The sequence below is a fragment of the Rousettus aegyptiacus genome, unplaced genomic scaffold, assembly GCF_014176215.1.
Source record: "Rousettus aegyptiacus isolate mRouAeg1 unplaced genomic scaffold, mRouAeg1.p scaffold_m13_p_3, whole genome shotgun sequence".
Taxonomy (NCBI): domain Eukaryota; kingdom Metazoa; phylum Chordata; class Mammalia; order Chiroptera; family Pteropodidae; genus Rousettus; species Rousettus aegyptiacus.
Genome location: NW_023416306.1, coordinates 173,726,919 through 173,753,748, shown reverse-complemented (window position 1 = coordinate 173,753,748; position 26,830 = coordinate 173,726,919). Strand labels below are relative to the sequence as shown.

The window sequence follows — 26,830 nt, the reverse complement described above, 5'->3', positions numbered from 1 at the left end:
TTCTCAGACTCACAGAAAGAGGAGGGGTCAGCACAATGAACAGCCGCGTGCTCGCCGGTTAGATCCCACAACCGCAAACATCGTCGCGCCTGCTTCATCACCCCATAGCACGTGCCTTTCTCAGTTCTGGAAAATCTCCGTGACTGTCTCTGAATGTCTCCTCTCCCCATCCTCCCAGGCAGGGCACCGGGCGCTCTAAACACGCCGGCTTCTGCTGCCCAGTCCTCGACGCCCGCTTCCCGGCCCCCCGCCGCCGCCCCCCCCCTCGCCGCCACGGCCTGGGCCTGGGCCACTCCCCCCCGCCCCGCCCCCGCCCCGTCTCCCCTGTGGCCGACGCGTTCTTGCTTTAGCTTTGCCTGATCTGCTCTGTAACTCTTTTGAGGTTTTTAAATCCTTTATGTCCAGTCAGTATCGTTTCCGACGTGCTGCTCTCCCAGCTCTAACCAGCTGTGTTTTGTGTTTTGTTGCTTTCTGTCATCTTTCCAGTCCCATTTTCCTTGTTATTCTGTGCCGGTTGCTGCTCGCGGAGTGTTCTGTGACTTCTGGTGGTGAGCGGACCCTTGGCCCACTTAACCAAGGGCGCGGAGGGTCCTGGGCCCCAGACGCTTTTCTCTAGATGTGATTTGCATTTGCTTCTGCAGGAACCGGGAACCCCTGGTGACCTAGAAAAACTTCGAATGAAAACACAGGACCGAGCATAAGAGACATGTGGGCCGCGGTGTAAGGGCCGACCATGACCGCGTAAGAATGGGTCCGAGAAAGGGGAGGTTGGAAACGGGGCAGAACAGTGTCTGGGGAGAAAACGGGCAAGAGCTTCCAAAACCTGGGAAAGACACACCAAGCCGCCAACTGAAGAAGTGCCAGAAACTTCAAAACGCGTGCGGCGCAGTAGATTAAACCACCGCGAGTCTATCAACAGAGAAAATCCACACCCAAAAAACACACACACCACCTCAAAGAGGCAGCAAGAAGTTGTGTGACTTCCCCAGGCAAGAGCAGAGCCGGAAGACGACGGGAGGAATGTTCTAACCCCGAGAGGCCACAGGCGCCGGCGGGGGGCGGGGAGCGGGGAGCGGGAGCGGGGAGCGGGGAGGGGGGAGCGGGGAGGGGGGAGCGGGGAGCGGGAGCGGGGAGCGGGGAGCGGGGAGCGGGAGCGGGGAGCGGGGAGCGGGAGCGGGGAGCGCCGCGGCAAGTGGAAGGAGAAGGCGAGAGATGGCGCCACAGCGAGCCAGCGCACGCCAAAAACCAAGAGCGAAGCAGAAGGAGGCCCAATGGCGAGCTTTCGGGAGGTGCCCCCCCCCCCCCCGAAGGCCACGTGGAAACGTGGGCGGGGAGAAGGGCGCCGAGGAGCAAACACATCGCCGAGGCGAAGGGCATGTGGCCTGAGACGTCAACGAAACCATTGATCGTGGGCTTGACAATATGTGCACAACTATTATTTTTTTTTAGGCGCGGCAACCCTTCATCGACCTCGCAGATTGCAAGGAACTAGTCAGTTCACAGTCCCTTATTTTTTATTTTTTTTATTTTTTATGCCTTCAGCCAGCACCTGGTCTTCCTAGGCGGTCTCCCATCCGAGTACTAACCGGGCCCGACCCTGCTTAGCTTCTGAGATCAGACGGGATCGGGCGTGATCGGGGCGGCGTGGCTGTAGACAGCACATGAGTTAAAATGGAAGTACACGTACTCTTCCAGAGCACATGGAACACTTATCAAACTTGTTCATACTCTAGGCTAGAGAACATTCTGTATATCTTTCCAATGACTGAAATAATTTTAAGTATATATCCAGTGAGAACAGGCTGTGAATTGATAACGAAAGAATAACTGAAAATCCTCAAATGTTTGGTTAATTTGCAACACACATCGAAATAATTCACTAGCCAAGGAAGAAATCATGATGACATGAGGAACTATTTTACCAGAATGAAAATGAAAACATAATATGCCGAGCACTTGCTCCAGCCAGCCTTGTTCCCTGTGCCCCAGGGACCGTGTCTCTGGAGGCGGGGATGGGGACACCTGTTTGAAGACGCGGCGCCGAGGACGTTGGGCAGTGTGGCGTCGGCTCGGAGTTGGTGTCAGGCCCTCCACAGCAGCCGGGGAGCAGCGCTGGGAGGGGCAGGGTGGCCCGCACCTGCCCGCCCTCTGCAGCCTGCGCGCTCGGCCCGCCTGGGCAGGGCGCCGGTGGACGCCGCAACCTCAAACTCTGCGCGCTGCGGGCCTCCCCGGCTCGGGCGTCAGGACATCGCCCCGCTTTGCTGTCTCGCCCAGGCTGCCACCTGGTGGCGGTTCTCTGCATGGCAGTGTCCCCTGGTCTTGGGGGTCGAATCAGATTTTCCACCCCAAGGAGACCCCTTGGGCCAAGCATCCCCCCACCGAACACCACCGGTGGAGAAGCGAAGCCAAGGCAAAGGCTCTGGGGAGTTGCCATGTGATAGAATGATTTATTAGAACAAATTCCATGACAAATCATATAAAATAACCATTTTTGAAAGACACCCATAGCCCACCTGAGGACAAACACAGTGGAGCCTTCACGAAGCCGGACAAATAAGTTACTGATCCCAAGTTGGGGGCTGGAGTGGGGGACACGACTTCACGAATAAAAAAGTTGTACAGCGACCAGGGGGAGGTGCGGCTGGAGAAGGGAGCGGAGGACGGAGGAACGCGGCCACCGTGACCACTGCTCGCTCCGGGGCCGGGCCGCGGGCAGCTGTGTGGGGCATGCGGGCGTGCGGGGGCCAGGGCTAGCACCTCCTCCCAGTGACACAGCAGGCTCACGGGGCGGGGGCCGGCGAGGACCCCACTGCCACTCACGCACGTAAACACCCAGCTAAATGTAAACGGGGAGCTGCATCGCCCCTGCGGCCCCGGCCGTGGTGGCCCCCAGCAGTCGACGCGTGCGCAGATGCCAGGCGGGGCGCAGGGACCCCACAGCGCTCCGGTCTTGGTGGGGCCTCCCCGCCCCCACCACAGCCAACGGACTCTTTGGCTTAGAGGCTCCAGAAACACAGGCTCCCCAGGAGGGGCAGCCTCTGCACGCCTGGCACGCTCCCGCTGACAAATCCTGAGAAAACGAAACTGCTCCCGGGGCCTGTCCCCGCCGCTGCCCCATGGGGTCCAGGACGCGTGGGACCCGAACTGCTTGCAGATGCCCCATCAAGGCCCTCAGCGTCCAGGACGGGGGCGGCGCGTTGTCTTGGGAGCTCCTGGGGGCCCGGTCCAGCCACTTTGGTCTCGCGCTCACATCTACCCGGCCCAGGACCCCGAGAAGCATAGCGCGGAGGCCCAGCGCCGCGGCCCGGCAGGCCCTGCCCTCAGATGCGCCCCCAGGCGTGAGCCGGCGCCTGCGGCCAGCTGGCCTCCCCTGCAGCAGCTCGTGCTCAGTGCGTTTGGCAGTTGTGTTGGCACCAAAGGCTGAAGCAGTGGGATTCCTGCCCCAAACGTCACCATGGGCCACGTGCCTGCCATGGCCTCTGGACTCTGGGGCAGCTGGGAGTCCCCAGGCTCCTGGGCAGAGCTGGCTGCAGCGTCCCACCCAGCCTGCACCCTCGGGTCCTGGGTATCTCGAGCCCCTCCCAGCTCCGTGTTTGGCACTAAACGACCCCATGGCCCAGGCCCCGGCGACAGGGCAGGTGAGTGCATGCTCCCCCAGACCATGAAGCAGATGGGGGAGGGGGGGCGAGGGGGGGCCCTTACAGGCCGGGAGGCTGCTGAAATGGCACACACACTCTTTCCTTGAAAGCTAAAGACAAGTAACAGTGATGGGCAGGAGGCGGGGGGCCCACCTGCAGTGCTGGCCTCTGGCAGTGGCCGGTTAGGGGCTGGACCAGGGGGCCGGCGGGGGCAGGGCTGGGGCTGGACAGGCCCACCAGGGAGCTGGGAGGGGGCCTGGGCACAGGAGTGCCCGCCATGGGGTTATGGCACGTGTGGGGGTCTTTATGGTGAACTGTCCACAGCCAGGAGGGGCCGCAGCAGTGGACGGGGCGGCGGGCGGCCCCAGACACCCCGCACAGGGAGGCCGCCCGCCTACATCAGGAACCTCTCCGTGTCAGGGAGGAAGGCGGGGTCCGGGAGGCTGGGGGACCCGCAGCTGGCCCTCTGCGGGAAGCTCCGCAGGGACAGGGCCAAAGCAGGTGGAGAGGGGCTCTGGGCAGCCGGCCGGCCTCGCCCAGGCTGGGCCGAGACCACCGAGCCTCTGTTTGTGGTCAGCTGGTCTAGGTTCCCGCTGGGGTCCACGATGGCATTGATGACTGGGAAGCGGAAAGAGGCAGGCAGGCAGCAGTCCTTCCTGCCCCCACGCCCGCCCTGGGGGTCCCCCTCCACGGTCCCTTGGGACCCCCGGGTCTGGCCACACTCACCTTCCAGCTGCTTCTGCACGCGCCGCAGCTCCTTCAGGATGGAGCTGATCTCCTACAAGTGCGGGGGGCGGGCAGTGGAGCAGGCGAGGCGGACCACCACACGTCCCGCGCTCCCGGGCTCGGGGAGCCTTGGCATTCCCGCTGGGGCCAGCTCCCCCCCCCTGTCGCTCCCCCGGGGTCGGGCGGGGTCGGGCGGAGCCTGTGTGTCCCCATGTGTCCCCCCACGTGTGCCCCAGGCGCCACCAGCCTCACCTTATTGGACGTCTTCAGGATGGGCACCTCGTTCTCGGCATTGATCTTGGCTTCCAGGTCCTCCCACGCACGCCCCGTGTTCTGGAAAAGGATCCTGTTCCCCGGGGTGGGGGCGGGAGCAGCAGAGGCCGGTGATGATAGGACCAGGGCATGGCACCCCCCAGACCACTCCACCGGCCACGGGACGCTCACGTCGCCCCTCCTGTGCCCGGGGCAACGGAGGCCCAGGGCAGGACCTGGGCCGGCTGGCACGGGTGAGGGCTGGGAAGGACTCGGGGGACGTGGGAGCAGGGGCGGGGAGGGCTGTGGCCCTGGGGCTCTGGCTGTCCCAGGCTCATGGCCTGGTTGCAGGAGCCGGGGACACGTGGCCCTGGAGGATGCCAGCCCCACAGGGCCCCGGCTCACATGCACGTGTGTGCATCTGACTGGGCCCGGCCCCCACTTCCCATCGGGGCTCCCACACTGGTGGGGTCTGGGGGCCAGCTCACTTCATCTTCTCGGCAAGGTGCTCTGTGTTCTCACGGATGGCATGGGACAGCTGGGACACGGGGTTCAGCATCAGGTTATCGAAGATCACCTGTGAGGGCTGGCATCAGCGTGCAGCCGGGCACACACGCCACCAGAGGGAGCCCGTGGGTGCCGCCCGGCCAGCGGAGGGGGCGGGTGGGGTGCCTGCCTCCTCACGGTTCCGAGGCCGCGTTTTGTTGGTCAGGGGGTCCTCACGACAGTCATTCATGTTCTGGTCCAAGTCCCGGGTGCTCAGGGAGCCGGGGGGCACCTTCTGAAAGTTGAGGCTGGCCTCCGGAATGCGCTGCACTAGCTGCAAGGAGACGGGGCGTGGTGGCCTGGCTGACAGGGGTGCGGCCAGGATGTGGGGAGCTGCGCCCGCCCCCTGCGACCACAGACGGACAGAGTGGACCCCAAGCTCGTCTGCTCAGGTCCCCGAACACCCCACCCCACCCCTGTGGGAGGCGGGTCTTCGACCCATGCTCCCGTGGTGACTGTCCGGGGAGCAGAGGGTGCACAGTGGGCTGGGCTCACCTCCTCGCGGGCGTAGATGGTTGAGGCGGGGGTGCTGGGCACGTTGCTGAGGGCAGGGCTTCGGGCGGGCCCCGGTGAGCCCAGCGAGTCACCGTCACCAGCCACATCATGGATCTCCCGGGCCAGGATGGCCACGTCCTTCACCAGTGTCTGGCTCAGCCTGCAGCCACCAGGACAGAAGGCAGACGCTGTGGGGACCACCCAGGGCCCTGCGCAGGGGAGGGCTCAGAGCAGGAGCCAGGCAGGGCTGGATGTCCCCGCTCCCCGGGCAGTAGGGGCGCAGAGTCCCTCCCAGGAAACAGCCACTGTGTAAGGCCAGGGCCGGGGTTTGCAGCCTCTGGCCTGGCCCAGATCCGGCCCAGCTGGCTGCTGGCAGTACCTCCCCAGGAGGCTTGGGTCCCTGGTGCTCCACAGAGTGGCGGGGGTGGAGCTGAGGCAGGGCCTGGGCAGCGTGGGGGGTCAGGGACACCCACAGGCCCTCGAGCAGGTTGCCACAAGACACATGGGGGCACGCAAGCCGGGCTCTGCAGGCAGGGAAGCCAAGGCAGGGGTCCCAGACAGGGATCAGAATTGGGCAGGACAACCCAGGAAGGAGAGGGACCTCCTCACAGTGTAGAGAAGCTCCCAGGCCACCCAGAAAGGGACAGAGACCAGTGAGGACCAGGAGCAACTCCCTGTGCCGTGCTTCCTGTGAAGCCGAGTCTCCAGCACTGGTCCCCAAAGCACCTCAGGCCCAGGACCAGCATGCTCCACACCCCTGGAGCCCTCGGCTCACTTGTGGGGGGAACAGGCTCCACCCTCACACTTCCTGGCCCTGCAACGCCTACGTCACCGAAGGGCTGGCCCCCAGACCCACTGAGGACCAGGTTTCTGCCCTCGGCCGTCCCAGCTCTGCTCAACCTCAGGGCCCAGCCAACCCCGAAGGCACCTCCAGCCCCTGCCCAGCACGGCCACCCAGGCTCTGTCCTCACCAAGGCTGTCCTCGGCCCCCTCAAGATAGGGGTCATTCGCCAGGACCCAACCCTTCCTACGTCGAAAGAACACAGGATGTACCTCCCAATCCTGGAGATGGACAGTAACCCACACCTGTCCCCCGGGGCCCTGCAGCCCCTCCTCTGGCCTCCCCCCCACCCCCCATCCCTGCCTCGTCCCCTCAGGCGACCCCGCCCCTCGGCCGGGCCAGCACTCCGGCCCTGGCCCTCATCTCACCTCCTGCTGCCCACAGCCTGGGGCTTGTCCCTGTGCTGCTGACGCCCATGTCCCCGTCCCCCACACTGGCCTCTCTCCTAGGAGCCACCTGCCTCTGGTCCCCTCCTTCCGGGCACCCTGCGAGCTCAAGGCCAGCATCCTCACTATCCCCCGGCCCCAGGACTCCCCCTGCCCCTCTAGAGGCCCAGCCAGTGCGGTGCTGACCACTGCTGAAGGGAAGACCTCACCCTGCCCACCTCTCCACACAGCCTCCCCAGCCGCGAGCCTGCAGGGCTTCCCTCCGCTGACAACCCCACGGCAGGCTTCATTCGTCTCCACAAAAACCTTGGTGGCCACGTTGCTCCTACCAGAGGTCCCCCACCCCCCAGTCACATCCGGATCAATCTGTCCCCCCTGCATCTACCCATCCAGTCCATCCATCATCCATGCGTCCATCCACCCATCACTGAACTGTCTGGCCAATCTCCGGACACGCATTACAGAGGGCATTTGGGAGGCCCCCGCCCACCCCGCCCACCAGTCCTTGCCCTCAGGGTGCGGGGCCCCGGGAGGCGCCGCAGACCAACTCCTCGCACTGTGAGGCGCTCACCTGGCGATCTCCGCGATCTCCGCCGTCTGCACGATGAAAGCGTAGGGGTCAGGCTCCTCCTCGTCGTCCGTATCGCGGGGCCGGGCCCGGGTGCAGCTGCCGGCGCGTGGGGTCTGCGTGGCTGCCGAGGCGCGGGCGCGCGGGTGCCTGGGGGAGGCCTGGTGGGAGCCGTACTCCTCCTCCGAGGTGGACGTGCAGTCGGAGCCCTGCTGCCGGCGGCGTGTGCCTGCGGTAAGCGCGTTGGTTCCAGAAGCAAGAATGGGACAGAGCAGCACTCAGCACCGCCTGGCAGCGCCAGGGGCCCTTACGGCCCAGGCCGGGGCTGCAGGACGCACCACAGTGCCGCTGGCACCCCCGCGCCCAGAAGCCCTCCCGCCGGAGCCCCAGCTGCTGCTAAGCCCTGGGGACGCAGGGCCACGGCCAGCCCAGAGGCACACGCAGTGGCCGGCCGATCGGTGTTCCCACAGGCCCAGGGCCGAGCCCATCAGATGGGAACCAGCGCCTCGGCGCCAGGGCAGCGGTGCCCGCACCCCTCAAACGATGGCCAGCCACAGCCTTGGGCTGGATCAACAGGGGCTGAGCACCGCCCTCGAAACGCCATCCCGGCACCTGCCTCGTTTTCTTTCCTGAGTCCTTCCCCAGCCCTGCTGAGCCCCCTACTCCCTTGCAGTGACTACAAACACGAAGATGGCACAGGGGTGGAGCACCGTCCCGCAGGCACCCTGGCCTCCCCACTCCTCCCCCTTGCCCCCCCCCCCCGCATGCCCTGCCCACCGCTCCCAACTCCCCAGCACGCCACGCCCTCCACCCAGGCTCCGCCCCAGCACGCCACGCCCACCCCCCTCCACACCAGCATGCCACGCCCTCCGCCCCGGGCTCTGCATGTGAGTCGGCATGGGGAGGCATGGGGACCGGGTTGGGGAGAGGAGGTGTCCAGGTGTGTGACCGGGCAGACGCAAAGAGCTGGCTCAGCTGCGCCCACCACAAGCCAGTCCACTGGGAGAACGGGCCAACTCCCAGCGGGGTGAGCCCAGCTGAGTGGACGTGGATGTCCAGCCGCCCTGGGCAGCAGCCTGTCCCTCCTTGCTGCACACGTGGGCCGCAGCCGGGTGCTGGGCAGACACGCAGGGAGCCGCAGACCCCCGCTCAGCCGGCCGGGCTGGGCCCCATCACCCACTCAGGCACTTACTAGGCGAGGAGTAGCGGGCACTGCCCGGACGGGCCCTGCTGAAGGGCTGGCGGCAAGCCGCGGCGGTGCTGGCCGTCTTCTTGGCGGTGGCCCGGGCCTCGGCCATGGTGGGCTTGCGGCTGGTGCAGCACGCCTCCACGCTGCGGCCAGAGAAGCCTGTGCGCAAGGGGACCGCCTCCGAGTCACCGGGCCCCGTGAAGGAGCCCGCCCGCTTCCGGGGCATGGCCAGAATGTCCAGGCGTGACAGCTTCTTGGCCTGCTCAGAGGCCGGCCGCCCCACCGGCTCGGGATTGGCTAGGGACCCCCGATCGCAGTCAGCCACCTCTGTGTCCGAGGCGTCCCCCAGCCGGGCCCGCCTCAGCCGGGAGGCGCGTGTGGGCCGCGGGGTGGACAGGCTGTTGGAGCGCGTCAGCGCCTGCTGCACCTTCTGGGCGCTGGCTGAGCCCCGGCTCTGCTCCTCTCGGGCTGCTGGGGTGGTTGGTGCTGCTGTGGGTTTCCGGCGCGACACTGGCGGCCCCGCCCCAGGGGCCACAGGGGCCTCGTGGTCAGAGACAACCATGCTTGAGCCAGGTGGGTGGACAAGGCCAGAGCCTCGGTCCTCGTCGGGCCAGTCCGGGGAGCCCTGGAGGCCCTGGCCACGCGGCGGGGCCAGGCGCCGTGCTGGCTCCTCGCGCCCTGCGTCAGCCACGCCTGCTGGGCGGTGTAGCTTCTCTGAGAGCCCCTCCCGGACGCCACCGAGGGCCGCCACCCCCAGGTCCTGTGCTGCTGCCGGGGACGGCGGCTTCTCCCTCTGCTGCCCCGGGAGCTGGGAGCTTGTAGGGCTGGACCCATTCCTGCCACTGAGCAAACTGACGGTGCTGGCAGTGTCCACGTCAGAGTCCCCAGACAGGGAGTCCTCGGGCAGCCTGGGGGCGTCGCCCGCCCCGCCCTCCGTCCCAGCTGCAGACTTGGAGAGAAGCCGGGCCTCCAGCGCCGCCAGGGCCGTCTCCGTCTCCTTGAGGATCAGGTGGGTGTCCTGGGCGTGGAGGTCTATGCGTGAGGCCCGGGCTGCAGCCAGGTCCTGCAGGAGGGGGTGGCTGGAGATATGTGGGAGCTGGCCAGGCGTACGGGGGCCACTGGCCGGCTCCTTGGTGAAGCTCTCTTGCCGGGTGAAGGCCAGGGCCTCCTTGGCCGGGGCTGGAGCTGGGCTCTCGGGCTCTGGGGACCGCTTTGTCTGCAGCTGGATGACCATCCTGCCATTGGTGCTGACGTAGACACCGTCCCTCGCTGAGGGACTGGGCTGGGCCGCCAGCCCTGAGCCACCCATCTCCCCTGGAGCCACAGACGTTCTCCGGGGAAAGGCAGCCTCCCCGTTCTGGTCCCCAATGAAGAAAGAAGTGGGGGCTGGCTCCCCGGGGGCCCTTGGTGAGCGCCGGCCCCGCGTCCACACTGGGCCCTCCTGGGGGCTCCTGCGTCTCTCCTCCTGCAGGCCACCGCCTGGCTCTGTGCCACGTCCCCCATCTGACCCACTGGCGTCACTGAGGCTGTCAGGTTCCAAGTCCTCCTGGCCCAAGAGGCAGCTGGCCTGCTCACTGCTGGACTCTGGTGGCCCAGGCCCGCTCCTCTGGGTGGCCTCGGGGCCAGCAGGGCTGTCCACTCTGTCGCTGGGCAGCGGTGGGAGTAGTCGCCGCTGGCGCACAGGCAGGGCCCCCTCGAGCTCCCCGGCTCTGCGCCCAGGACTGTCCTCTGCGAAGGTGGGGGTGGGACACTCAGAGCGGCCACTGGCCCGCAGGCTGCCTGACCCTGCTCCACGTGTGGCTGCCACGAGCTCACACTGGTATCCCAGGCTGGTGGCCTCAGGCCTCCCAGGCCAAGCCCCTCTCGCCGCCGCAGCCACCTACCTGCCGGGCCAGGGTCCGAGTAGCTGTCAGCCAGGCTGGCCCAGCGGGACACCCACTTCTGACCCCCAGGGGAGCCCGGCACTGGGAGGCCCTGCAGAGAGAAGGCAGGGCGTGTCTGTGTGTGTGGCAGGTGCCCCACAGGGACAGGCCAGGAGCAGGGGGCAGGGCCGGCAGAGAGAGACGGCAAAGGCGGTCCTCCCAGCACCAGGCCCCACATGTTCCCGCTGCAGAAACGGCCAGAAGGACCCGCCCTCACCCCACCTGGCGGTCCTCACCCCAACACACTTCCTGTAACTGAGCCCGGTTCAGTGCCCGAGGCCAGCAGCTGTGGCTTGGCCCAGCCCTGGGCAGCACACACCCAGGCGCCCGAATTGACCTGGGGACTTGGGGCCTGCCCCAGCCCGCCACACCAGGGCCCCACACCTGTCAGGTGGGCAACTCTGCACAAAACATCCGGCCCAGCTCCAGGCAGAGCCAGGGTCCCCGAGTGCGTGTGTCCGGGATCCGATGACCAGGCCCAGCTGGACGCCATCCTCTCCCTGCCCGGCCCTCCCCAGGGCGCTGTCTGGGCCTGGCCTGCTACCTGGAGCTCCCCCTGGGCTGTCACACCCGCTGGCCGGGAGGCGAACTCCTGCAGCAGGGCCATCCGCTGGGTCATGCCGTCGCTACATTCATCTCTGTCCCCTCTGATGACTGGGCGAAAAATGGCTGAGGACACCCTGGACAGGTCAGGGGACTCGAGCACTCCGAACACCTGCAGTGCGGACAGCCGGGCCGAGGGTCAGAGTGCCCAGCCCCACCCTCTGCTCAGACGTGGGCCCCAGGCTCGGACACCAGGGGAGTAGGGGTGTTGGCTGCTCGGGCGGGCCAGTGGCCGGGGCGCGCGGCCTGGCTCGCGGGGGCCTGGGCGAGCGGCCCCGGTGCGGGGCGGGCCAGGCCGCACCTGGTCGATCATCCTGCGGGCCTCCTCCACCTCCTGGTCCTGTGTCTCTGTCTCGATGGTGTAGGTCCCCGCGTCGCTGAGGCTGTCGTCCTCCTCCTGGGTGCGCGTCTTGGTCGGCTGGGGCTCAGCGGGGGGTGGCGGTGGGGTCGCGGGGGCCACGGGACTGGCCCCGTGGGGCGTCAGGGGGGCGGGCAGAGCTGGGGATGCCTTCTCAGGGCCGGGCCGGGTGGCCGGGGAGCCCTCCCGCAGGCACTGGGCCATGAAGTCCTGAGCCAGGCGGGAGCGGCGGCCCACACTGCCGAAGGCGCGGGGGGCCCGGGCAGACGGCGGGGGGCCACCCAGCCGCTCCTCCGTCTTCTCCCGCTTCAGCGAGCTGGCCCGCTGTGGCCCCGAACTGCTGCCCGCCCCCCGGGCCGGGGCCGGGGCAGCGGGGCGGTCCCTGTCAGCCGGCCCCTGGCCCCGGCGCTTGTCGGCCTTGGGGTCCCCGGGCGGGGTGTGGGTGAAGGACTGGGAACGCTTCTTGCGGGGTGTGTCTTCGTCGAAGAACTCGATGACGAAGGCCTGCTGGTTGTGCAGCAGCTCCTGGGGGTCCCGCTTGATCTGTCTCTGCAGCCGCACCTGCTCCCCGCCGTCCACGGGGGCCCCGGCCACCGCGGCCGCCTTGGCCAGGGGGTCCTCGGAGTCGCTCTGTGTGCCGTCCTCATGCTTGTGGCCTAGGGGCAGGGGGGCCATCAGGCCAATGGGAAGGAAACAGCCCCGCAGGGGACCCCGTTGCCCTGTGCCCACCCGAGGGGCATGGGAACAGCGCCCCCTCCCCCAACGGACATCACAGGACGAGCTCCGGGAACGTGCTGGTCACCCCGACTGGCTGGAGGGGTCTGGTGCAGTTTACGGAAAGCCTGGGACGGAGTGAAGGGGTGAGGCCCCGCGGGGACGAGCAGACGCAGCGCCCGGGCACTCACCCTTCAGGGTGCGCGTGTGGACAGGCAGGTCGCTCTTGGTGCTGTGGCGGTCGTCCCCGGGGCCGGCCTGGCGCAGCAGGCCGGGGTCATTCTGCACCAGCCAGTCGGCCACCTTGGTCTCCGCGGAGACCACCTCGACGGGCGTAGGCTCCCTGGCCGGGGGCCGCCGCTGGCGCAGGGAGAACTTGGTGACGTGGTCCTTGATCTTCACCTTGCCGGGGCTGCAGTCGTCGAACTCGATGGTGAAGGAGGCGTGGCTCTGCACCACGGGCGGCGCCCCGCCCCCGCCTGGCACCACGTCCTTGGTGGGCGCCTCGGGGGCTGGCGGCTCGGAGGGCCGTGGCGCTGGGCACTCCTTCGTGGGGATCTCAAAGTAGCTGGGCTCTCGCCGGAAAGAGTAGCCCTGAGGCTCCCCGGGGGCCCGGAAGCCGGCGGTCATCCCAGCCAGGTCCCCATCCTGCTGTGCCAGCTCTTTGGGCCGCTCTGGTGGGGACACGTCCTCAGGCAGGACCGAGGGGTGGCAGTCTCACCCACCCGCCTCTGCTGTCTCCCCCAGAGAAGGCAGCTCCAGGCCAGGCCACCCTCCCACGTTCTGGGGGCCCCACGGCCAGCCTTGGGACCTACCTGGGTGTGGCCCCTCCTGAGGCCGATCCTCGGGCACGGTGCCGCCATCGTCCTCACCCCACCAGGAGGGCTGCCCGTACAGGGGCGTGCGGTAGGCTGTCGCCTCTGTAGAGGGACAGTTCGACCCTGGGTCGCCATGGCCCCCACATACTGGAGGGGAGTCCCGGGGCTGGGGAGGATGGGGCTGGAGGGGACCTTGGCATCGGTTCCCAGCCGGGACCTGCAGCCGCCCCAGACTGTGGCCAGAGCTGACCGTTAGGAGCCCTGTTTCCACCGTGATGGCAGTGACACTGCTGAGTCCACGGCCACTGGCCCCCCTCCTCCCCCTGGGCCCCCTGTGGCTGGCTCTTCCAGAGGAGGCTCGTCCCTCGGGTGCCGTCCTCAGCACCGCACGCGGGGGCGGGTGCTCCCTTTAGCTCTGTCCCAGGGTCCTCCTGATGGAGGGTCAAGAGGCCGGCGATGAGCCCACATCCAGGGCTGGCCTCTCTCTGAGGCTCCGCAAAGGATCCAGGCCACAAACAGGTGGCCCCGGAGGTGGAGAGCCCCCGGCCTGATTGGACTACACAGGGTGCACGGGTGCTGGTGTGCAGGTGGGTGTGTGCACAGGTGTCTGAGCGCACACGTGAGCAGGGTGTGCTGTGGCTGTTGGGGTGGCGTGAGCCTGGGGGACTGTGAGGTAGAAGGGGCTGTGTGGGGGCAGAAGGACGGCCGCGATCAAGGCGAATCAAGGGGGGGCCTGTGGGGAGACGTGGGGGCCAGGACCCCACCACCCCGCCACCGTACCTGCCCCTGGTCTCCGGTCCCCCCGCTCCAGCCGGGGGTTCGAGGACTCGCAGTAAGGCGCGTGCTCGGGCAGCGTCTCACCCCTCTTGGGCGCTGGGCCTGTGATGCCCACCTGCAGCTGGCTGGTGTACTTCTCGTGCTGTGGGCAGTGGGCAAGGTGAGGGCCGGGCAGGCGCCGTGGGGGGACACCCCCACCCAGAGGGGGCAGCCCCAGGAGCTTGGTCTACGTGCAAGCCTGGGAGTTCTCAGGACCACAGAGCTTCCAGGAGCGGCTGGGGCTCTGGGGCAAGGAGGCGGGAGCGGGCAGCAATTATCAGAGGGGAGGCTGCTACCCCAGGCCCCGCCAGGGGGAGGCGCAGCGCAGGCCCCAGGACACATGGTCAGCCACTCAGGGGCTGTGGGATTGGGAGCCTGCCAGATTGTGCATTCACATGCGGACATGCACACACGTGTGTGTGCATGTGCATGAGTGTGTGCACCCGGGGCCCCACCTAGCTGAGCTTTGTGGTCATCAGAGCTGGGCTCATACTGGCTCTGCCCCTCACTGGCCCAGTGACTCCTCAGGCCACACGTGCTCCCTGTCTGCCTCAAGTTCATTTGGAAAATGGGCTGAAGCCAGAACCCCTCCCCTCAACCCAGGGCTCCTGGGTACAGCTCTGGACAGGGTCCCTCAAGTCCATGCTGTGTGATGGCCCACCTGCCGTGACCCCCCCACTCAGGACCCTCAAGCATGGCTTCCAGCTTCAAACACCCACTCTGGCCTGCTCCCGGCCACCTCCACCCATGGTGGCCTGATCAGGACCTACCCGAGAAGCCGGGGGACCCTATCGGCCACCCCACAGCCTCCCCTGGGCTCTAGCCACGCCCACCAGCCACGCCCACCATGGTCAGCAGCCTCAGAGACAGTGCCTGGCTCCCACCTTGCCAGACTGGGTGATCCAGCAGGGCAGGCCAGGCCAGGCCCGGCTGGCTGGGCACTATAGCCAGGCCGGGGGATGTTAACCAGGAAGGAACGGGCAGTGGGGAGGGGGAGTGGGGGGGTGTGGGAACACGGGGCCCTCACGGCGGCGGCCCCTGGGCCGGGGGCTAGCACAGACCCTGAGCGCCTCCTCGGGGACCCGATGCTGCACACGCTCCAGCACGTACATGTTGGGATGTGGCGGCGAGTCAAGGAGAAGAGCGGGCAGCAGGGGTGGACAGCAGCCTCGGCCCGGAGAGAAAGGACCGCACCCAGGGAAGGCAGGGGCCGTGGGGGACTGTGCTGCCCCCAGTGTGGACACCTGCGGCACCGCCCCCCGCCCCCGCCCCCACCCCGGGCGCACCAGGCACGTGCTGACAGTTCAGGGTCAGCCACTGGGGGAGGGGAGGTGGAAGGCAGAGGCCACTCCAGGTCACAGCACGTACATGACCGAGGACTGAGGGCACACCCTCCTCCCCCACTCAGCCCGTGGCACCGTGGCCCCAGGAGGATCCCACGCTGCCAGCTCCCAGCTCCCGACCCAGCCCCCGGCCGCCCGATGTTCCACGGAGGGAGGGCCCCAGCCAGGGCCAGGTCCGCACCCCACAGTATGCCGACGCGAGAGCAGGCCAAGGTGGGCGGAGGACAGGACGTGCTCCCGCCGTGCGAGCGGCCCCGGCTGCCCAGGGTGGACGCGCAGCCCTGTCCGCCCTGTCCTGGGCCCAGAACACCACGCCCGCAGCCCCCCGGGTCACAGGGCACTCTGCGTGCAAGGCGAGCGCGCTTGTTCCTGAGCCCGCGAGCTCCGGCCCGTGGGGGGCTGAGGCGCCGAGGGCCAGGGCTTGGGCGTGGGCAGCAGGGGATGGAGTTCGGGCCGGAGCTGGACCCTGGGTTCGTCCTTCCACCCTCAGCCACAGCTGTGACCGCCGAGGCGCCCGCCCACTCCCAGGGTAACGGGGCGACCGTGGCCCCGGGGACCGAGGGGCGGCAGGATATCGTAGCCGAAGCGCAGGACGTCGTTGAGCCTCAGCGTCACGTACTTCTGGTCGGGGACGCGCACCTCGTTCACGAACGTCTGCGGGCGAGACGGTGCGGGCTGAGCAGGCTGCGCGCGGGGACAGCTGCGGGCTCTGCGGCCCGGGTCCTGGCCTCGGCCGGTGTCACGCCGGCAGGCGCTGGCCCAGCTCCGTGGGTACCACGGGCCGCAGAGGACGCTGCCTCTGGGGGTGGAGGAGCAGCGACAGGCCAGCAGCCAGCAGGGACCCTCTCCAAGCCCGCCGGGAACGGGGAGACGGCCTCCCTCGCAGCCTTCCTGCTACACCTGACACGGGGGGGGGGGGGGCAGCGAGGAGGGGCTGCAGGCGCAGCACCAATGGGCGGCTCCACAAAGGGGGGTGGAGGCGGGTGGCTCTGCTTTCTTATTGAAACAGCAAGCGTCCCCACGCAGGCTCTTGTCCACCAAACAGAAACAAGACACCCAGACAGACACCGCCCAGACAGACAGACAGGGCACAGACGGGTGGCCAGCCCTGGAGAGGGCACCCCGCCCGCCTTCCTGCCCAGTCTCCACCGCAAACACAGTCTCCTCTCCCTGATCCCTCCCTGCTCCCCAGTCAGGGCCTTCCCCAGTCACCTCACTGCCCCCCCCCCCACCGCCCAGCTCACAAAGGAGGTCCCATGTCCCGAGACAGCCGCTCCCTCGCAGGAGCCCCACTTCCCACCTGAGCGGCCTGTCTGCGGCCTCCCACCAGGCAGCAGCGCCACCTTGCGGCGGAGGCAGCCCGGCACTCACCCCATTCAAGCTGCCCAGGTCCTTCACCCAGTGCTCGTCCCTGTCCTGGTCGTAATTGATGACGGCGTGCTGCTTGTCAACGCTGCGGGACTGGGGGACACAGAGGACTCAGGTGGCCCCCAGCTAAGCAAGGCCCAGGAGGCAGAGGCGCCCCCTGCAGGAGGCCCCGCCGTCCCACCACAGCTCCCAAGACGGCTCGGCTCGTGGGCCTCCTAGGAGTGCAGTGCGTAGAGTGCGTACGCGCGGGAAAGCCCGCCAGGCCCCGCCCAGCTGGCAGGCTGCGGCTCTACCCACGCTCCCCATCTGGCTCCTCCCACCCCATCCAGCTCCTCCCACCACATCCAGCTCCTCCTACCCGGTCCAGCTCCTCCCACCCCGTCCGGCTCCGCGGCCACTCTGGCCCAACCCTTTGTGACCTGCTCTCCAGAGCACCCTCCTATCCCCGGGGCTGCTCCTGGGTCAGCCGTGGGTGCTAGGAACGCGCTGGCCTTCTGGGCCGGATGCTCTCTCCCTGGGCCAGGCGGGGGCAGGCAGCCCAGAGGGCAGCGTGAAGGACTGGGGGCGCAGGGAGAGCCCAACTCCTGGTCCGCCCGCCAGCCCCACAGGGGCTCACGTGACCTCTCCCGGCGAGGGGCGCCAGCACGCACACCGGGATGCCGCGCCCCATGCTGCCCTGCTCGCACGCACACGCGCACACACGGGTACGCCCTCCCCGAAGGCAGCTCCCTCGCGGGGTCAAGCTGAGGGCCACGGCCAAGCCCCTCCACGCCTTCACCACCATGGCTCAGGGACAGAGGCAGGCACGGGTCCAGGCTCTCAGCCTCCTTGCTGGGCACCGCCAGCATGGCCCTCACTGGCCAAGGGGTCAGCAGTCTCAGCACAGAGCTGTTCACCCCATGCCCACGCCACTGCTGCAGGCCCTGGGTGTGTCTGGGTGGCAACCACGTCCCACCACCTGAGGAGCGATGGGCCCGAGGCCCAGCCCCAGGAGAGGTCGGCAGAATTGGCCAACCCAGGCTACTGCCCGGCCCTGGGCCTGATGACACTATGTGACCCCACAAGATGCCCCCGCCCGCCTCCTGAGCACAGATGGGGGCCATACAGTTGCTACCCAGCCCCTGGGACAGGAAGCCCCCCAACCTTGCAACGAGGGGATGGCCCAGGACCCCAGCCCCGCGTCACACCACCACCAGCTTCTCAGTCCTCACAGGTGAGTGCCAGGCGCCACTCCGCAGCAGGTGGCTACCACCACGGGGCCCTTTCTCTTGATACCCTCCACCTGCCCAGTGCCTTGGGCACTGCCCTGAAGTGGCCCCAGCATGGGGTGGGGGTAGCAGGGGTGAACGTGGTATCTGGCCCCGCCCTGGCCCTGGCCCCCCCAAGATCGCTCAGCTTGGGAAGAGCACCAGGCAGGCCCTGGAGAGGGGACCGCAGCCAGTGGGCTCTTGGGGGCCGTAGCCCTCAGCCTGAGCACCGGCCCCCACACACCAGCCTCTTCCGGGTCCAGAGGCCCCAAGGTGGTCAGCTTGCCCCACAACGATGCTGCTACAGCAGGGGACCTGGGCGGTGGAACAGGCCCGTACCTCATCCTGCCACACCCTCCGTCCCAGAAGGGAGCATTTGGAGGGCAGAGGACAGACAGTCTGTGGGGCCAGCCAGGGCCTTCCTGACTCAGGCCACCGCTGAGTTACATCCCCCGCACCGCCCACCCGAGCCCAGGGAAGCACCGGTGGTCAGCGACCAGCAGCTCGGCCTGCTCCAGGCGCCCTCCCCAGGAACCCCCAGACTGATCCCGGGGGACTCCTGATGACGACTTGCCTGCCTCCCCAAGCATCGCTGGCAAGATGAGTCTGACCTTGAGACCTATTGCACCCCGGGCCTCACCTGCACTCATCCTGAAGTTGGCACGCATGGCTAGACAGCTCTCGGCCACCCCAGAAGCCGAGCACCCCCTCCCCTGTCGGACTCCCCGCCTGTCCCCATGCAGGCCTGCCAATGCTCCCCTCCCACTGAAGCTGGCCGTGGTGAGCCTCCCCGCAGCCCTGCCTGCTGGCCTGGCCGGGGGACTCTCCCAGGCCTGGGGGGCAGTGGACAAGAATCAGTGTCCCTCCAGGGTGCCCCAGGGCTCCAACTCACCCTGCCTCAGGCCCGGTAACTGCCCCTCTTAGCAGCCCGGGGATCAGGCACACACAGTTCCTGACCGTCCAGCCTGGTGACTGGGTGGGGGGGGGGGTGCTCACTGATGGGCTGCGGGGTCCCCCACCGGCACCCGTCCTATCCGTCCCGTGCACCGCCCGGGGCTCAGGAACAAGCCAGCGCAGATGCCACTGGGCCCGAGGGACCCGCAGTCCCGGGAAAGCAGCCAGGCACCAGACCTGGGGCACGCCACAGGCTGCTCGTGGTCCCACACCAGAGTGCCCGAGGCAGTGGTGGGCGGCAGCAAAGGCGCCGGCCCCGCGCCTGGACGCCATCCTTGCCGAGGAGCGAGACCCAGAGGGGCTTCTGGGCTGACCTTCCCAGCCAGAATAGGCCTACCCGCCCGCGAAGCCTAGACACACCGCCCAGGGCAGCTGGAGCCCGGCCCGGCCTCCCCGCCCGCCTGGCCCTCGGCCTCCCCTGGGTGCCACCGACCGAGCTGCCAGCTGCTCCGGCCGTCGCCCCTCTGCCCCAGGCACCAGTGCCCACTGGCCTTCCTTCTCGGCACCTCAGTCTGTCCACCTGCCCCCATCACTGCAGCCACTTCGCAGGCCCTCCCAGCCCCCACCCGGCCCTGCCTGTCACTCTTCTGCTGGATCTTCCTGGGAGGAAAGGCCAGCCTAGCCCACGAGCCACAGGCCCCAGAGGCCACTCCAAACCCCACTGCCTGCCCCGCCCTGGCCTCTGCAGGCGCCGGAGGTGCCAGGCCTGGGTCCTCTGCCCAGAACCACCACCCCCCTGTCCCAGCAAGACGCCCCACCCTCCCACCCCACCCACTTGGCACAGCCCACCCTCCCATTTGTATCCGAAGCCTGAGCTGTCCTGTCCACTCCCAGCTGGGGCCTTGTCACCATCACAGCTCCTGCCACATGCCCTCCCCAGACCGTGGGTAGCACAGGATCCTGGGGAGCGGGCAGGGAGCAGCCCCGCCCCGAGAAACCTCCCTCCTGCCCCGGTACCCCCGGCCGGAAGCAGACCTTGCCCTGCCAAGGCCAGGTGCCAAGGCACAGGAGGCCTACCCACGAGAGGTGGTGGCAGGCCCTTGGCCCGGGCTCAGACTTGAGACCTGAAAGGACACAGACCGGCCGTGTGGGGTGCTCCGTGTGACGGGGCACGAAGGACAGCTGTGACACACTCGCAAACAGCCTTCCTCTCCAAACACGCTGTTTCTGCAAAAGGGTCTAACTGCTTGCCCTCACTCTGAGGCAGAGCAGAGGCGGCTTCTGGAAGTGGCCGGCCACCCTCCTAGGGGACCCCCGCCCGGATGCGCAGACCTGGCCGCACCAAGGCCCAGGGCCGCCGGCACCCTCTCCTGCCAGCTCAGCCCGCGGAGTGTGCAGGGGCTCCCGGGCCACCCGTGGGCCGCGGTTTGTGGGTCAGGAAGCGAGCAGACAAATCCCAAGTGTCACATGGCCACCACGGGGCAAACCAGGCAGGAGCACAGAGACCATCTCGCCACAACGCACAAGGCACAGGCACCCATGCACGCACACATGTGTGCACACACCCGCACATGCGTGTGCGTATGCACGCCCTGCACAAGGTCTCCGGGCCCCCAGCGGCACAGCAGGCAGTTGGCTCTGCCACCAGGAGGACCAGGGCCTGTTGGCTGCTCACGTTGGTGGGAACACGTCCTCTCTGGACTCCGGCCGTGCCAGGCCTGCCCTGGAGCCAGGACACTGCAGAGCGTGGGGTGGCACATGGCCAGGCCGGCCGGCGCTGCCCCCAGAACACAGCTCTTCCCCCATCCCCTGCCCCCCAGGTCCAAGGCACAGTCCCTCTTGCCCAGACTGGGACACAAGTGTCCAGGACAGACCCTGCTCCCTGGCCCCACCATGCTCCGTCCCCATGGCCCCCTCCCTCCCCCGGCGTCCCCTTCTGGGCTGGGCCCAGCAGAGGCCTGGGGGCTGACGTGTCCTCTGTGGGGTGGGGGGGCACACTGAGACACCTGAGGTGCGAGTCGGGGTTTGCCCCTGGACAGCTGGCAGGGACGTGCCTGCTGGCGGGGCCCCCAGGCAGGGGCTGGAGAATGACGGGTTTTGTCATCTGGGCTCGGCTGCCTCTGGAAGACCAGGTGGCAGGTGACGGCAGAAGGCTGGGACAGGGTGGCCGGGGCACCATGGGACAGGGTGGCCGGGGCACCGCGTAAACTACATGAGCAGAGCAGGTGTGGACAGGAGCCTTGGGGAGAGGTGCGGGGTGAACACGGGAGGTAGATGCACCCCCACACTCACTCCACACCTGCACAACCTCCCTGAACCTCAGCTTCCCCACAGGTCACCCCATCCTGCTCAGGGCTCCACCACAAACTAGCCAGAAACTAGACCCCAAACTCACCCTGACTGCCTCCCGCCCAAGTGGCCTCTCCCAACACCTGAGGAAGAAGCAGAGTGAGGGCCTGGTGCTGGCCACAGTACCAGACGGGGCGGGAGGAGCACCCCAAGGCCCCAGAGGCTCCTGTCAAGAGCCGCCTCCTCCGAGGGGCCCTCCTGGTCACCCCGGGAGGGCCGATGACACAGCACGCAGGTGCAGCACCAACACACGGCCCCCTGCCGGGGGTCAGGGCCACATGTGGTGACCCTGAGCCCAGCCGCACCTTCAGAGCTGCCTCCGGTCAACTGAGAACAAGGATCACATCCCATGACACCACTGGGGAGCAAGCGGCCACACCCGGGCCTCACCGGGCCCCCGCACGGGGCCGGGGCACAGCCTCCGCGCACACCAGCTTCACGTGGGCCAGCCGTCTTCCCCATTTTAAGTGGTTTGTAAGAAATGAAGACTGTTCCGTGCCCCGTGAACATGATACAAAAGTGAAGAAAATGACATCTCAAGGTACGTGACTGAAGCATTCCGGCTCTCGCCACGCCTGCAGGAGCTTCAGGGCGGCGACGGCAGAGCCGGGAGCTGAAGGTGGAGCGCGGCCCACCTGGCCTCGCACAGCCGGGCCGTTGCAGAGCACCCCACAACCCGCGGGGCCACCACTCGGTCTCCCCGACTCCCATTGGCAGTGAGAAGGGACTCGGGAGACCCAACAACCAGCGCGATGTGAGTAGCGGCCTGCCGGAGCCGAGCAGAGCGAGGACGCCGGGGGAGGAGCCGGGGGAGGAGCCGGGGGAGGAGCCGGGGGTGCAGGCTGCACGGGGGCCTGCCCTCAGGCGGCGGGGGCAGACACCTGCTGCCCAGCAAACGTGCACGTGGCCGGGCCCCTGGTCACAGCCCAAGCCCCGCATGGTGGCCAGGGTGGTACAGGGGCCCGGGGCCGAGCAAGGCCTCCCCTCACCCCGCAGCCCCTGGGTGGACTGGGCAGTGCAGCCCACCAGGGTCTCTGGCCTCCTGAGAGGCCTGCAGAAGGGGTGTGCAGCCTGGGGGCTGGGACCCGGGCAGGTGTCACTCTGCGGAGGGGCCGAGGTGGCAGGGAGCCCCCTCGGTCGCACTGTGAGGGGCAGAGAAAGGACTTCCACGCCAGGGTGCTCCCTGTGGGGTCAGCCCGCCACCCTGTCCCTGTTCCCCACCAGCCAGACACGGGAGCCACACGGAAGCCAAACCCGCACTCTGAAACCCGTCCCAGAGCCCAGCGCCTGCCAGCAAGGCCGCCCCACAGGGTGCCTCAAAGGGTCGCCAGCCGACACGGACAGGCCTCACGGTCGGAGCTGGCCTGTGGCTCACCTCCTGACTCATGGTTTGTGTGGGGCCCCCAGACAACAAGGGCATGGACAGGCCCACTTTCCAGCACCTTCCAAGGGGGGGCCCCGACACCTTGAGACTCTGAGAGGAGCCTGAGTGGCTGTGAGACCCGCACACGCCGCCCGAGGCCCCAGAGCCGCCTGCGGGTCCAGGGTGGGGAGATGCCCGGGCTCACCTGCAGCACGAGCTCGCAGTCCTCACGCCCCACGAAGATGAGCTCTCGCGGGAGCCGGTGGCGGGTGCCGCCGCTGCTCACCAGGAACCAGGAGGTGATGCTCATCTTGGCGCTGCCCTGCGGGGGGAGGGGAGGAGTCGTCGGGGCGGCCGCCTGCCCCGAGGGGCCTGGTCACACACACGCGCTGCCCCCTAGGCCCCGGCACGGTCACGGCGCCAGGGCGCGGCCACTTCCAGATCACCAGGGCCAGCCATGCCTGGCCTCCTGCCTTCTCCCGGTGTGTCTGTCCCCTGGAGCCCTCCCTGGGTAAGGTCGCCCGGTCCTCCCTCATGTGCCAGGCTGTCTCTGGGTGCCCGAGGTTGAGCCCGTGGGCAGCTGCTGCATGTGGACCCACGTATGGCCCCGTGACCCAACTGGGGGCAGCCCCCCACAGTCAGGGCCCCCCGAGTGCCAGGTCCATGGCACCAGACTCGTCCCAGGACACAGACTCGGAACCGGAGGCTCTGCTTCCCTCGGCTGGACGCTCTGGGGCGGCCGTGGCCACGGGGGCCAGGGGGAGACAGGGCCCTGAGCCGTCAGTACTCCTCCCGCCGAGAGGAGACCGAGGGCCCCTCCGTGGTCTCCTGTGGCCATCCCGCAGAGGCCCCCAGGCCAGGGCAGCACCAGTGGCCGGGGCGTCAGGCCAGGAGGGAGGTGCTGTGCGCACCGACGAAGGCGGGTCTGGGGGCTGATGCGCGAGGGGCACCGTGGGGCAACCTGAGCGACAGTAAGGGCCAACGTCCCCTGAGACCAGACTCGGGGGCGGCTGAGGCCTCCCGCCTCGCTCCAGCAGAGCGCTGGTCCCGTGCGGCCAGCGTGCGCCCTGTCCCCCAGCGTCCTGCTCACCCAGAGCACAGGCGGAGCTGTCACTACTCGGCACAGGTGCACAGGCACCAAGCGTGCAGACAGGCCTGGGCCACACCCATGTGCGCTCAGCCTCCACTCACACCCAAAGCTCCGCCCACAAGTGCCCTGGGCACAGTCACACTGCGCATGCGCACGCAGAGGTAACCCTTCCTGAGCATCACCGGGCGGCCGCCGGCAATGTCCCAGGCGCAGACAGACAGGTGTGACCAAGCCACACACCACTCCGGCATCATGGGGCTTCTCTCAGACCAAGAACAAGAAGGTTCCAGCGACCCAGAGGAAAACGCGAGGCAGGGCGGAGACGGACAGCAGCGGGAGGGGTCCGCTTAAGGAGAGAGGTCAGCGAATCGCTAGGAAGGTGACAGCAGGGCGACAAGGCGCAGGTGCACGCGGACACCTGGGGGAGGCGGAGGGAGCAGCCAGGGCGAAGACGCTGGGTCCTGGGGCCCTGGGCGTCCTGGGGGGACCACGACAGGCAGCATCATTTGGGGCGGGGGGTGGGGGGCTCGGTGCAAAATGAAAATGCCAGACACTTTTCAAAATTATGAAGAATTTTAAAACAGGGCCTTGGGCAAGTGCATGGGCCCCAGCCTGCGAGTCCAGCCCTGACTGTCCTCTGGGCCCAGGCCCTGACTCACTGGGCAGGATAGGCGGAGGTAAAGCAGGAGACTGGCTGAGAGGTGACCCAATAACTAGGCGACAACAGCGTGGCACCCTGGTGGAGGAGGCAGGGGGATGGGGGTCCCCAGCCCTGTCCCCTGAGGCCCATGCCCAGAGATCTCGGCTCCCTTCCGGGCCCCGCCCATGCGTGAAGGCCCAAGTGACATGGTGTACCCTCAAGTCACCCCCGGCAGGCAGGTGAGAAGACCTGAAAAAATCAACCCCAGAAAGTGGCTCCAGCTCATAACTGCCACCGCCCTCACCCCCGCCCCCCGCCCTGCCCTGGGCCCCCGGCCCTTCCGCAGGGTCCAATGGGGGCGGACACTGGAGGCCAAGGAGCAGAAGCCTCCTTGGAAACCCCAGTGGGCAGGGGCACAGATGACGGCACCCCCTCCTGCTCGCCAGCCCGTGTCCAGCCCAGCACAGCCTCCTCCCCACGTCCCGCACTCTGCCATCACCTGCTACCTACCCTGGGCAGCGGCTGGGAGACCCCAGCCTGAGGGGGCCACGGCCTCTGCTTGCCGGGGAGGGAGGCCAGATCCCCAGGCTGCCCTGCCGCCGACTGCCCATCCTGAAAAGGCCAGGGCCTGGGCCATGGATGCTCCCCAACAGCCCGCGGCCGCGCGGGCCGGGCGGCCATCGTTGCTAGGCGGGAGAATAATAAACACCCCAAACTTGTCCCCCCGTCCAGAGCCACCAGCAAGGAGGTGAGGACTGGTGGGGGTGGAGTCGCCAAGGGGCAGGGACTGAGGAAGCGCAGGGATGGGGCGGGGGCCGGCGGCTGGAAGGAGCAGACAGACGGATGCCGCGACAGGCCGGCAGAGGAGGCAGGGACGGCGGAGGGACGGCGGCGGCGGAGGGAAAGGAGGAGACAGGGAGGAGGAGCAGGGAGGGAGGGACCGCGGGAGGAGGGAGAGACCAGGCCGGGAGGCGGCCGGCGGCAGCGCCGGGCCGGAGGGGGAGGGAGCGGCGCTCGGTCCTGAATCAGCGCTCGCCGGGGGCGGCCATGGCCAAGCGGGGGCCGGGCCTGCGCCCCCTCTCCAGGCCGCGGAGACGCGCGCCCGGTGCCCCTCCCGGCCTGGCGCAGACCCGGGCCACCTCCGCGGCGCGCGGACCGGCCTGGCCAGGTGCGCCCGCGTCCCCCACCCCCGTGCCTTTGTCCCGCAAGCCGGGGACCCCACTCCGTCGCCCCTGTCCCTCCCCGCGCGGCCCCGCAGGCGCGCAGGTGCGGGCCAGGGAGGCCCCGGCCGCCGAGGGCGCAGGCGGCGCGTCTTACCTGCGCTCGGCCGCGGCCCTCCCACCCGGCGGGCGAGCGCTGGGCCGGGCCGCCGCCTAGGACCTGCCCGGCGCGGCCCGCACGCGCGCGGAGCCCCGGCCGAGCCCCGGGCAGAGCGGCGGCCGCGGCCTCGCGCGGCGGGCTCCTGACGTCTGCGGGCTCCCGCCCCGCCCCCGCCCGCAGGCCCCGCCTCCCGCCCCGCCCCGCCCCCGGAAATTCAGGTTAGGGCGGGCCGGGGCGCCAGGTGAGAGCGGCTCTCGCCCCGCGCGCCCACCCTCTGAGCCGCCCGCCTCCCCCACTCGCCGCCCCGCGCCACGGACCCCTCCCCTCCCCGTCTCCGCCCCGCCCCTGGGTGCCCGCAGCCCCGCGCCCTGGGCGAGTGCCAGCGAGTTAACGCTTAACCGCGCCCCGGGAGCCCGAGGCTCGAGCCACGTCCCCAGCCCCTAACCTTTGGCCTCGCCCGCTCAAACCTGGGGTGGAGGGGCAAGGAGACGTGGTGACGCCAGAGCCCGCCCTGCCCAGACCCTTCCTCCCGCGCCCCAGCGTGCGAGCCCAGGTGTTCTAGGCTGGGCTGGGGGGAGGAGGTCACGGACGTCGATACCATCCTACCTGGATGCGGATGTGGGCCGGACCCCTCCTGAGAGGCGGGGTGGGTGTGGGGACCGGACGTGCTCACCGCTCCTGCGATGAGTTCCCGGCACACCGGCCCCGCGCTGGGCGCTGCGACAGGGATTAACGCTGAGGGCGGGGGCGAAGGGGTTGCCCTGCAGCTGGGGAACGCCTGCGCTGACCAGCAAAAGTGGGGGGAAGTCCAAAGAGATGAGGGGGTGCTGTGCTGGGGCGTCTGGGCGGCTGGAGCCGCGGAGCGTCCTCGGCCACGACAGTGCCCACCCTGCCCTGCGCCCGGGCCTGCCGCCAGCCCGCCGCACTCCACCATCGCCGGCACAGTCAGCGGCCCCCGCAGAGCCGCCGTGCCAGGCCACGACCTGGGAGTGTGGAAACCCACCTGCACTGCGGAGCTGGGAGTGTGCAAGGGGTGTGCGTGGCAGCGGGCAGGTCTCCCGTGCTGGCTCAGGGAAGGACAGGTGGTGGGAGCCCCCACGCCAGGGGACCGAGCGGTTAGGGGGCGGGGCATGCCAGGGGAGGGACCTGGAGCCAGGTGATCAAGGAGTTTGGACTTCATTCCAAGAACTATGTGGCGCCGAAGGAGGGTTTGGTGCCGGCTGAGGCCTGCTCGCATGAGAGTTTTCGGAGCTCCAGGAGCCAGAGGGTGTGGATGGGAAAACTGGCCTGGGCGGGGCGGGGCGGGGGATTGATCAGATGTGCAGTCAGATGCCCGGGGCTGGA

General features: G+C 68.5%; 1 protein-coding gene and 1 pseudogene across 6 annotated transcripts; both read right to left on the bottom strand.

The window, feature by feature from the left end:
* Positions 1 to 1,540: 1,540 nt before the first annotated feature.
* Positions 1,541 to 1,656, bottom strand: LOC118601497 (annotated as a pseudogene).
* Positions 1,657 to 2,420: 764 nt separating this feature from the next.
* Positions 2,421 to 26,604, bottom strand: CEP170B (centrosomal protein 170B). Of its 6 annotated transcripts, none has more exons than XM_036217611.1 (19): positions 26,490 to 26,604; positions 22,642 to 22,758; positions 16,587 to 16,676; positions 15,791 to 15,869; positions 14,934 to 14,992; positions 13,837 to 13,975; positions 13,054 to 13,158; positions 12,430 to 12,912; positions 11,468 to 12,180; positions 11,108 to 11,278; positions 10,525 to 10,615; positions 8,645 to 10,369; positions 7,456 to 7,708; positions 5,658 to 5,817; positions 5,293 to 5,436; positions 5,105 to 5,193; positions 4,617 to 4,710; positions 4,365 to 4,416; positions 2,421 to 4,256 (listed from the first exon to the last, which is right to left on the bottom strand). In XM_036217611.1, the coding sequence occupies exons 2-19, from the start codon at positions 22,744 to 22,746 to the stop codon at positions 4,033 to 4,035; spliced, it is 4,776 nt and encodes a 1,591-aa protein (XP_036073504.1). In that variant the 5' UTR covers positions 22,747 to 22,758; positions 26,490 to 26,604; the 3' UTR covers positions 2,421 to 4,032. The 6 variants fall into 6 exon arrangements, with proteins under 6 accessions (XP_036073504.1, XP_036073505.1, XP_036073503.1 ...); XM_036217612.1 differs by lacking the exon at positions 26,490 to 26,604 and adding an exon at positions 26,093 to 26,208; XM_036217610.1 differs by lacking the exon at positions 26,490 to 26,604 and adding an exon at positions 25,484 to 25,617.
* Between the last annotated feature and the right edge of the window lie 226 nt (positions 26,605 to 26,830).